General features: G+C 42.3%; 2 protein-coding genes across 2 annotated transcripts; one reads left to right on the forward strand and one right to left on the reverse strand.

Moving 5' to 3' along the window:
- Positions 1-1,327: 1,327 nt before the first annotated feature.
- On the forward strand, positions 1,328-5,301 carry LOC135507021 (mitochondrial uncoupling protein 2-like). The gene is made up of 7 exons (XM_064926510.1): positions 1,328-1,486; positions 2,497-2,633; positions 2,767-2,974; positions 3,126-3,323; positions 3,697-3,798; positions 4,453-4,633; positions 5,037-5,301. The coding sequence occupies exons 2-7, from the start codon at positions 2,508-2,510 to the stop codon at positions 5,149-5,151; spliced, it is 930 nt and encodes a 309-aa protein (XP_064782582.1). The 5' UTR covers positions 1,328-1,486; positions 2,497-2,507; the 3' UTR covers positions 5,152-5,301.
- A 590-nt stretch (positions 5,302-5,891) lies between these two features.
- On the reverse strand, positions 5,892-11,028 carry LOC135507022 (ELMO domain-containing protein 2-like). The gene is made up of 9 exons (XM_064926511.1): positions 10,832-11,028; positions 9,502-9,649; positions 9,237-9,265; positions 8,349-8,446; positions 8,123-8,252; positions 7,828-7,961; positions 7,618-7,686; positions 7,176-7,309; positions 5,892-6,941 (listed from the first exon to the last, which is right to left on the reverse strand). Exons 2-9 carry the CDS (start codon positions 9,644-9,646, stop codon positions 6,781-6,783), a joined length of 900 nt encoding a protein of 299 aa, XP_064782583.1. The 5' UTR covers positions 9,647-9,649; positions 10,832-11,028; the 3' UTR covers positions 5,892-6,780.
- Positions 11,029-11,485: the final 457 nt, after the last annotated feature.

Below are 11,485 nucleotides of genomic sequence, written 5' to 3' on the forward strand. Positions count from 1 at the left end.
TGTGGCCAGGGCACTAAATTGCAATGTCCGTACTGTGAGAGACGCCTAAGACAGCGCTACAGGGAGACGGACAGACAGCTGATCGTCCTCACAGTGGCGGAGCACGTGCAACAACACCTGCACAGGATCGGTACATCTGAACATCACACCTGTGGGACAGGTACAGGATGGCAACAACTGCCCGAGTTACACCAGGAACGCACAATCCCTCCATCAGTGCTCAGACTGTCCGCAATAGGCTGAGAAAGGATGGACTGAGGGCTTGTAGGCCTGTTGTAGTAAGGCAGGTCCTCACCAGACATCACCGGCAACAACGTCGCCTATGGGCACAAACCCACCGTCGCTGGACCAGACAGGACTAACAAAAAGTGCTCTTCACTGACGAGGTGCAGTTTAGTCTCACCAGGGGTGATCGTCTGATTCGAGTTTATAGTCGAAGGAATGAGCATTACACAGAGGCCTGTACTCTGGAGCGGGAGCGATTTGGAAGTGGATGGTCCGTCATGGTCTCTGGCGGTGTGTCACAGCATCATCGGACTGAGCTTGTTGTCATTGCAGGCAATCTCTAAGCTGTGTGTTACAGGGAAGACATCCTCCTCCCTCGTGGTACCCTTCCTGCAGGCTCTTCCTGACATGACCCTCCAGCATGACAATGCCACCAGCCATTCTGCTCAGTCTGTGTGTGATTTCCTGCAAGACAGGAATGTCAGGGTTCTGCCATGGCCAGCGAAGAACCCAGATCTCAATCCCATTGAGCATGTCTGGGACCTATTGGATCGGAGGGTGAGGGCTAGGGCCATTCCCCACAGAAATGTCCAGGAATTTGCAGGTGCCTTGGTGGAAGAGTGGGGTAACATCTCACAGCAAGAACTGGCAAATCTGGTGCAGTCCATGAGGAGTAGATGCACTGCAGTAATTAATGCAGCTGGTGGCCACACCATGTTAGTCACATGTCTGTGGAACTTGTTCAGTTTATGTCTCAGTTGTTGAATCTTGTTATGTTCATACAAATATTTACACATGTTAAGTTTGCTGAATATAAAAGCAGTTGCCAGTGAGAGGACGTTTCTTTTTTTGCTGAGTTTATGACAAAGGTACCAAAAGGTACCATTACACAATGAGTGGTGAATGTTGCCACATTGCACTGAGATTAATGAAATATTCCCATTAAATGTTGCATTGTAGTTTCAAAGTAATGTACCGGTAAATGTGTTGTTTTTCATGAATGTTAGAAGCTGTGCGCTGCTGTAGGGTTGATTTGGACATTGACTTTCTTGACAGTAAGTGGACTTTGGTTTGGCCCGTGCTCCTGTACACAGTAACACCTCTCTCTGTGGCAAGTCAGTAAAAAATTGAATAAATATGATGCACAACTCCTTGTTTCAGGGTTAGGGCTGGCTCCCTGGGACTGTAGTTTGGGCTCTCACGTCCTGCAGTAAACCAATAGCTAGTCAAACGGAAATTAATCCACTGGATTAATAACAATGTAAGTACTCTCAGATATTACCTGTTAGATTTCATAACACTCTGCTAACGTGACCAAAACAATTTGATTTGTCCAACATGGTTTCATTTTTTGTTGTTGTTTGTTAGACCTAAATATAGGTTTTGTAAATCTTGGTTTCTTTTTGAGATGTGTTGCACCATTTAATTTTAAACCTGGATTAGTTCATCTAAGGTTCGATCTTTAAACTATGAGAAGTTACATGTGTCATAATGGATTCACCATAGCAACGTGTTCTCATTCTATTTCTATGGAAACAAATTAGCACTGGTCATTGCTAGCTTGTGTCCTTTATACAGGCTATTAAAACTATACTTTGTGGTCAAATTAGTTAGCTGGCTAGTTGACTTTTACAATCATGGTATCCACAAGAGCATTAATCACACTGAAAATGAAGCACATACACTGACATTTTATCAATTTAAACCTCCTGCAGGAGCAGTTCAGAATAATCCCTTATCTACATTTTAATTTCATTTTAAAACAATAGAGCAAGAATATTTAAACTAAGAACACAATTAAACTTAGTTTAGAAGGTTTACATTTAACAAAGATTAATTTAAAACTAGGTTTAAAATGTGGTGCAACAAGATTAATACTTGAACCTTGATTTAACCCAGGTAATAAACCTTGATTAAACCCAGTTATTGACCTTGATTTAACCCAGTTTGAGTTAATCCATGTTGGTGCAACCCACCCCTATATATAACTGATGTTTATTTGATCTGGTTGATTGTATAGATTATTATAATCAATGCTGTTCAGTTGTTATTGTGATGTAATGTGTTTTCAAATATCACAAAATCCCTCCTGCCTCAACAATAGACTGCACTAGGCTATTGTACTTTTAAACCGAATCAACAAATTGACTGGCATATTTACTCAACTATATTCTAAGTATGCACAGCATTTTGCTAAGTTCCAAAGAAGGTAAGAGAGAATAGATGCGGCAGTGTTGACATCCTTCCCTCTTCCTCCTTCACTGTCTGCAGTACCAGGGACCATGGTGGGAATGAAGCCCTCCGATACACCCCCTACCCTGGGGGTGAAGCTGCTGAGTGCTGGCTCAGCGGCCTGCATCGCTGACCTGGTCACCTTTCCCCTGGATACAGCCAAAGTCAGACTCCAGGTAATGGTTCACTGTCCACCTCCAGCCCTGAAGCCTTGAGTCTGACCTCCTGTAACTCTGAATTTTACTGGCACCTCCTGTAACACTGATTCTTGTGGGGACCTCCGTTAACACTGACACTTGTGAACCCCAGATTCAGGGAGAGAAGGTGGCGTCGGAAGCTACCAAGGGCATCCGCTACAGGGGGGTGTTTGGGACAATCAGTACCATGATCCGGACGGAGGGGCCCAGGTCGCTGTATAACGGTCTGGTGGCGGGCTTACAGAGACAGATGTGCTTTGCCTCCATCAGGATCGGCTTCTATGACAACGTCAAAAACTTCTACTCTGGCGGCGCAGACAGTAAATTAGGATAACAGTTATTCATCGGAGATAGTCATCTGTGATGTTACACATTTTGTACCAAGAGAAGAAGCATCATATAGTACCTCAATCATCCTCCTTTCAGTACTTAACAAACCCTCGTACCCCGTCTGCCCCTGTCTTATCCCAGCTGCAAATATTGGTATCCGTATCTTGGCCGGCTGCACCACAGGGGCCATGGCTGTGTCTTTCGCCCAGCCCACTGACGTGGTGAAGGTCCGCTTCCAGGCCCAGGTCAACCTGACCGGGGTGGCTCGTCGCTACACGGGCACCATGCAGGCCTACAAACACATTTTCAACCACGAGGGCATCCGCGGGCTCTGGAAAGGTTAGTCAGTACAACCCTGGGCCCAATCGGTTGATTTGCAAGTGACACCAATATCTCCATTGGTTGTGTTGCTGCTAACCTTGAGCCCCATTGATTGTGTTTGTCCGTAGTGGAACTGTTTGCATAGAAAAGACCAAAGATTGTTGTCTGTCACTGTCATTCAATGTCAGGGATGTACAGATATTGATTGGAGCAGATGCTGCAAAGTTGATGATCCCATAGGACAGAACTTGAGTGCACCTGAAAATAAAGCTTGGCTTTGCAGGTTGTTGTTGAGTTTTCTTGGGCCTTTTACTAATGATAGACTAGTGGTTTAATTCTGGTATAACTATTGGGGTTATTAACCAACCAACCTGCTTCTTGTTCACTCCAGGCTGTCTACCCAACATCACTAGGAATGCTCTGGTCAACTGCACAGAGCTTGTGACCTATGACCTCATCAAGGAGGCCATTCTTAGGCACAACCTGTTGTCAGGTGAGTGGGTGCTATTGGTGCATACAGTCACAGCGAGACAGCTGACTGGGCAGAAGTCCACATGCCCTCTCGCTCTTTTTGTTCTTCATGTGTCTTGAAAGCCTGATAACAGTATACATATTGGTACATAATATTCTGTCCAGCTATGGAATAACACGGAGCTAACATTTATCTAAAGGATTTTTATTGCACCTTTCACAACAAAGCGGTATAAAACAGAGATAATGATTTCCTGCAGGCCTCGAGACAGAGGCCTTATACAGTACAATGTATCTGCATGGCACTACTTGAACATTAACTTTAGTGTCAGCATTTCTGTTACACATCTGTGTTAATCCACTAGTTCATCTAAGGTTCAATCTTTAAACTATGATTAGTTACACGTGTCATAATGGATTCACCATAGCAATAAGTTCTCATTCTATTTCGATGGAAACAAATTAGCACTGGTCATTGCTAGCTAGCAAATTGAGTTTGAAATACAGGCCATTAAAACGAATTGCACTTTTTGGTCGAATTAGTTAGCTGGCTAGTTGACTTTTACAAACATGGTATCCACAAAATCTAAAATTGTTAATCATACTGAAAATAGGTGCCCATTGATATCTTTGTGACAGTGTTTCAAAAGGGCTTGTGATGACCGTTTTCCCACAGATAACCTCCCGTGCCATTTTGCTTCTGCGTTCGGCGCCGGCTTCGTTACCACCTGCATTGCCTCTCCGGTGGACGTGGTGAAGACACGATACATGAACTCTCCGCCGGGCCAGTATAAGAGTGCCATCAACTGTGCCTGGACCATGGCCACCAAAGAGGGACCCACGGCCTTCTACAAAGGGTGAGCTCACAGACAGTCACACACACAGACAGGTGTCCTTCAGTCTGTTGATAGAACAAGGCAGTCGGATGTAGTTGTACATTTTAGAGTCCTCAATGATATATAATTGATTTTGCTGTTTTGGGTGGTTACCTTGACACAGTGAATCTTCCAGAGGAGGCTGGTGGGAGGAGATATAGGACTGGCTCATTGTAATGCCTGGAATGGAACCAAACCTATTTAAACCATGTTTGACTACGTTCCATTTATAACATTCTATCCGTTACAATGAGCCCATCCTCCTATAGCTCCTCCCAGCAGTCCCCTCTGGACTCTAAGCAAAACTTTGGAGCATTCAGAGGGATCTTTAGTTGAAAGTCTCTCCCAAACTAATGTTTCATTTGTCCTCTCCTGTTCCCTGTAGATTTGTGCCCTCATTTCTAAGGCTGGGCTCGTGGAACGTTGTGATGTTTGTGTCGTTTGAGCAGCTCAAGAGAGTCATGATGTTAGGAAAGCAGAAGATGGAGGACAAAAGTTAACTTCATTCCTACGTTCAAAGAGCCCTTTGCAATGATGACAAGCGCACAAACCTAGCCATATTGAGTTGGACCCACAATGTAGTGTAGACTACAGGAACACGATCCATAACGTTAAGATTCCTATCTGTTCGACTGTCAGCATGTTGTATGAATAATGTTATGTTAAAAAAGTGCATTTGAAAGTGCATCTACCTTGGAGAACAGTTTTATTTTCTCTATTTGTTATTTATTTTGACCTATACTTCTCCTACGGTCTCAAACCAGTCCTTGTGGACCTCTAGCCATTCTCTATAGTGTATTTAGCACACCTGCCAAATGTGAACTAATCAGCAAGCCACTGTTACTTTAAATCAGGTGTACTAGGGTTAGGATACAGAGTACTGCTGGGCTACCAGGACCGGGTAGAAAAAGGCTTCCCTTGTATTGTGTGCTTAAATTGAATCCCCAACAACAACTCCCGTTAAGGCAGCCCCTCCGCAACGCTCCGATTTAGAGGGGTTGTGTTAAATGCGGAGGACACATTTCAGTTGAATGCATTCAGTTGTGCAACTGACTAGGTATCCCCCCTTCCCTTAATTCCCCCAAAACGTTTAATTAGTTATAGTTTAATAATTAGTATTTAGCTGTTGGTAATTTGCAATATATTGAACTTTATAAATATACTTATTTTGTTTGTTTGTCTGTGTTCATTGTATATTGTTCATTACACGCTCCATTTAATCTCAATCTCGGGCCTGACAGTCATCACACATCAGAAGTTTAATTTATTAACACTGGGCATGTGTCAGTTGTTACAAAGATCCATACTGGGTCTACAAAATGTAAAATCATCTTCAAAAAAAATCAGGGCCCATGGCCTATAAATAACAGACAAAATACCATACAAAGTCAGCTTTCAGCAAAGACAATATTGTACAAATGTGTGTACCTATGGCATAATAACCAGTAATCTCAGCACCACCTATTGAAATGTATTGACAACAATGACGGTATCAATTCAAACGCATTAAAACATGCACAGAGCTCTCAGTGTCTGAGTAAGTAGTACAACCATTGAGCATTAGGTAAACAAATTATTCCTTAGTTGTAAGTCTACTACGATATAAATTCTCCTCTCTGAACACGTATTTGATTCCTGAGCAAGAAGGACAAATACGAGAATGAGTAGGCAAAGTTATTATGAATACATGCGAGACGGCACTTGTTGACTTTGTTAAATAAATTCAAACCTAGTTACCAGCTAGTTAATATTATTCACCAATCTCCATTTCCTCAAACTATTGTGTAATTCCTTTCCATGTCCACTGAAAAGTACACAGCCAATCAACTACATAGAACTAGTGCCCTACTATTTTATTTCCCCTTTTGTAATATTTGAAGCATTGGAATGGTCATTATTTGAGGCAGAGGGTTGAATTCCAGTCACCTGGTCTTACTTATTTCTAAAAGCTACTAAAGTCACTAATTTATACAATTTAAAAAAAGAGGTGTGTCGATTGGGTCTAAACTAAGATCAAAGGGAAAGCTAGCTCAAAATGTCCCTTATAGATATGGAAGTACGCTGTAGTGTATCGAGGTTCTGGTGGTCCCAATTAGGTCCAAGCGAGACCCGTTCAGTCGGTTGGTTGGTCAGTTACTTCTTGGACTATCCGTCATGGTGAGGGTGACAGCGGGGTCCAGTAGTTGAATCTTGATATTGTCGTGGAACTTTTCCCTGTAGTGGTTGAACTCCATGATGCTCTCGGGCTCCTCCTCCACCCAGAACTTATCAAACTTGTACACCAGGTAACCTGAAGCAGGGAGGCCAAGACAGAGTTAGGGGTTTAGGTAACCTGAAGCAGGGAGGCCAAGACAGAGTTAGGGGTTTAGGTAACCTGAAGCAGGGAGGCCAAGACAGAGTTAGGGGTTTAGGTAACCTGAAGCAGGGAGGCCAAGACAGAGTTAGGGGTTTAGGTAACCTGAAGCAGGGCGTTATCCCCTATGCTACTGACAAACAGAGTTGAGCGAGATTAGCATACACTTACAGAACAGCTGATGGAGGTGCTGCAGTTGAGGTCTCCCAGACACCGTGTTGTAGAAGTGGGGTTTGAGAGCACCACTCTTCAGTAAACTGTACGCCATCTCCGTCAGGTTGATACCCACTATGGCATAGGAGTACCTGAAACATGACACACATATGATAATCATTAAAAGGCTATAAATGTTGTCAAAGTAGGTTTACTTTGAGTGTGCTTGTTGTAGCTTGTTTGGGACCCAGGTGGGCAGAGGTTTCACTTTAGGACTAATGGAAAAGTCTCAAATGTGGAAACTCTACCCACCCAGTACATTGGGCAAGCTAAAACAAACGCAACTATTGACAGATGAGTGAATATACTGAAATGTGCAACAGAACCATATCTGACATATAAAGAACAGAGTTCAACAGGCCAGTCAACTCCTAAAATGAAGTAATTACATAATCCTTACCCCAGTTTGGGATGGTTTGCGTGGGACAGCACTTGCCGAGCCTCTTCAGTGTAGTTCTCACTAAAGAACCTGTAATAAACAAGATACCACATTTTAAAAGTTAAGAAATCTAGCTTAAACTTGAGAAAAAAAATATACAACTTTTCAGAATACTGATGAGCAAGGTTAGATTGTTAAGCACTGGACAGTCATTCAGACAACATAACTCACAAAAGGTTGGTTAGGCCCAACATGCCCATTCCTCGGAAGTCAGTCTTGGGGTCATCGCCTTGGAAACCAATGTCGCCCCACTGTTTGGTAACTCTGGACTCCAGTTTGACCTCGGGCATCAACAGGTCCCATAACTGTAGAGTCAAACAAGTCCATTCCTGTTAATGCTTTACACTTACCTTTAAATAGAGATGATATTAAAAAGTTTGAAACAGTCATGTTGAATCATCTCACCCAGAAACATTCCACTGCTCCATGCTCGTCATTGACATAAACAAATGAACGGCCACAGTACCTTCAAAAGCATTTCCTCGTGTTGGACTTTGTCCGAGTCAAAATTCTCCTTCCTCAACTCTTCCACGGACGTGAATAAGTTCCTGTATCCCGCTATTTGTAAGAGACACAGCTTCAGATTCACCTTAAACCTAGGACCGAAGAGACGCACATTAGTCATTAATGCATATCATATAAAATAATCTATATAAAATATGAATAAAACAGTAAAGGGTAACAAGACTGACGTGGGATCCCTCTGCGTTTTGACATTCTTTTCCCTCATGATAAGATCCAGATGCTTCTCCAAACCATCCTCCTCCACATCCACAGCAGCTCTTAATAGCTGGAGAGAGGGAAGGAGAGAGGAAGAGAGAGGAAGAGAGAGGGAGGAGAAAAGGATGGAGGGACAGAGGAGAGAGATGGTGTGATTAGTTATCTCATCCATGGTAATAGCTCAGAGTTTGTGTTAGTACTTATCCTACATACTATGATGTCATAACACACACGATGATCACTGAGGTCAGATGATGGAACAACCAACTATGTATTCCCTACTGCCTTAACTTTGTATGGGGGAAATGCCATAGTAACACAGTGATGCTGAGACTCAGAATTGTTCCCTTTAAAATGTATGCCAAACAAAAACTAATATTTGCAAAGTTAAGCAAACCATACAACTATGCACGACGACTTCCAACAGTGCAGATGCAAAGGTTTGGTAAGTGAATGACGACACCAACAGCACAAACCGTCATTTTATTACCAAACTTTGCATCTGCACTGTTCAACTAAATGTGTTTTTGTAACATATTCTGTGGAAATTGTTAAAGTAGTCGTGTGCATAGAGTTGTATGTTTTGTTTCACTTTGCAATCATTGGAATTTGTTTGCCATTCATTTTAAAAGTGAAAAATCAGAGTCTCCGCATCTCTCTATTACCATGGAATTGCCCATGAACTGTTGATAAGAATGTGCTTAACATAACAAGAATAGCAACCATCGAGGTACTGATCAATGGATTTGTTAAGTGGGTTAAATGTAACAGTTGATTGTGGTTGACTAGATGATAACTAGTCAACCATGCATTCCTGCTTCAGTAAAAATCAAGTGAAAGGAATGATTTCCAACATTTACCTTAGATTTGGAGTTCTTGAGTGAGTATTCTGAATGAAGAAAAATCAAATGCCAGGTTAAAAACAGTTCAAAATGATAATGAATAGCACAACTGACAACTTGTTTTTCGTAAGGGCTGGGAAGTGTTCATTGGGCGTTGAATGGAGGAAAAACGGGGAGGACTATCTGGACTTGTCCAATTAGAGATGCCAATTGTTGTTTTTCCGTAACAAAACATGTTCTGTTACCCTAATGAACACTATTTAGCTCTAGAATGTAACCTCACCTGCTTTCATTGTCCTAGGCGCCCCAGGCTTGTAGCCGGCACAAATCCTTTGCAGCTCGCATTTCCCTGTCACCTGTCTGATGAACCACTTCAGCCAGTATCTAAGGAAGGACGTGTAGAAGTATCCCCAGATGCTGCCGAACATGGTCTACAACATAAACATGTCAGCAAGAGTTCAAAATACAACAAGGCAAGTGAATGACACCATAATCATAAGAGTCATCCAAGACACATACTGGTAGGACAGCAATGGCGAGCCGTGCCTCTTCTTCGAAACATTGACAAATGAGCACCCAAAAAGATTCCCTGTGTACTCCAGACAAGCCTATCGATTTATCCTTTTGTTGTACGCCGTGTAATGGTATTAATGGCAGATTTTGTTTCTCCAGCAATGGTAATGTCTCTGTACTAGGAGCTAGCTATTGATACCTTCAAGCTATCAGTCTTTAAAGTACTGCAGGACCTCCCCAAAAACAATCATTGGCTACTCTGTACAAAACCCCATATTCAATGGGAAAGGTTGATACGTAGCTAATGTTAAAATGTCAAGTGTCCCCCACGGTGTCCCCCTCCCAAATTATCTAAATCTAACTGCAACTATTTCACAATCATTGATTTGCTAGCAAGCCATCTGTTGAATGCTATTCCAGGACAGTCATTTACTTAGCGAGGAGACCAGGCGTGATTCATTTTGCCAATGAGTGAGTCGTACAGCCTAGAAACCAGGTGCAGGCTGTGGCACTGCTGAACCAGGCTTGCCAGTGAGTAGAACATGAACAGAAAGGCTCCATTGTAATTTGAGCTCCTACTTTAGCAGGTATTTTTTACACAAATGGCTTTTGCTTGACAAAATAACTGCTTTTGTTAGCCGACTGGCAGCTTGTCTTTTGTTTAGCAGCTAACGTTAGTTATCTCCTAACTAACAGCTAGCTAAGTCAGCTCGTTAGCTAACGTTAGTTATCTCCTAACTAACAGCTAGCTAAGTCAGCTCGTAGTAGATAGTCTCATTTCAGCCACCGTAAAGCTTCAGCACAGTAGCTTCAGGTTTCTAAGTTAGTTGTTGGGGTACTAAAAATGTACAGTAATTTCATTGACCGGTAACGTTACAACACTAACTAGACTAGCTATAACAAACTGACTGTTCTGGAACAGCATTCAACCGATAGCCTGCTAGCAAATCAATGATTGTGGAATACTTGCAGTTAGAGACCTAGATAATTAACCCCAGAAAGACAGTCAACATGTTAATAAACACAGTTAGCTATACCTGGCTTTTAAGCGTTAGCTAGCTAGCTTAGCCACACATTCACAACAGGTTGTCAATATTTACCTCTAGTAATCAGGTGGATTATGTCAGCAATTACGCCTTGACTTGAGTGAATATAGCAAGAAATATACCTAGTGGTGAGCGTTATTTACTTTAGCAATGACAAATTCCTCAGATTAAACTAAAAGAGATGTGTCCACTGAGGTAGTGATGTTGACAAGTATTTTGGTTAATTAGAATCTCGACCCACAAGTGTACCACTTTACCTTTAGCGCCACCTGTTGGGTTGGGGTATGGTGAGTTGATGGAATCCTGGGGTGTATTAATACGCAGATTCTGTGTCAAAACGTTTTGCAACAGAACAGAACCCGTGTACTCCAAACGCCCTTCAACGTGACATACAAGTTGTTGGGTTCTTAAACGGACGTTGTAGTTCCTTTTAATTGTATGGTTTCCACGTGTTGCCATTCCAATCTTAATAGTCTGCTAAGGGTTTGGCACAAGCTGCTATAAATGATAAATTCTGCTCTAAAGTGAAGTTTGTGGGGTTCCTTCCAACTTCTTCTACCCGCTTATTTTATTTTTAAGAGAGACACAACTCAACTACAACTTCTATTTAAGAACAAAACGGAACTCACCAACATTTGGAGTAAACTTTTTTACCTGCTAATTAATTGCACCCATCTGGTGTCCTAGGTCTAAATCAGTCCCCGATTA

The sequence above is a fragment of the Oncorhynchus masou genome, chromosome 20 (assembly GCF_036934945.1).
Source record: "Oncorhynchus masou masou isolate Uvic2021 chromosome 20, UVic_Omas_1.1, whole genome shotgun sequence".
In the NCBI taxonomy this organism is placed as follows: Eukaryota; Metazoa; Chordata; class Actinopteri; order Salmoniformes; family Salmonidae; genus Oncorhynchus; species Oncorhynchus masou.

Coding starts and splice junctions, on each gene's coding strand:
- LOC135507021 (XM_064926510.1), top strand. CDS start 2,508: ATGGTGGGAATGAAGCCCTCCGATACACCCCCTACCCTGGGGGTGAAG. Junction 2,975..3,125: donor CTACTCTGGCGGCGCAGACA/GTAAATTAGGAT, acceptor GTCTTATCCCAG/CTGCAAATATTGGTATCCGT. Junction 3,324..3,696: donor CATCCGCGGGCTCTGGAAAG/GTTAGTCAGTAC, acceptor TGTTCACTCCAG/GCTGTCTACCCAACATCACT.
- LOC135507022 (XM_064926511.1), bottom strand. CDS start 9,646: ATGTTCGGCAGCATCTGGGGATACTTCTACACGTCCTTCCTTAGATAC. Junction 7,310..7,617: donor GCAAACCATCCCAAACTGGG/GTAAGGATTATG, acceptor GTCATGTTTCAG/GTACTCCTATGCCATAGTGG. Junction 6,942..7,175: donor GCACCTCCATCAGCTGTTCT/GTAAGTGTATGC, acceptor TCCCTGCTTCAG/GTTACCTGGTGTACAAGTTT.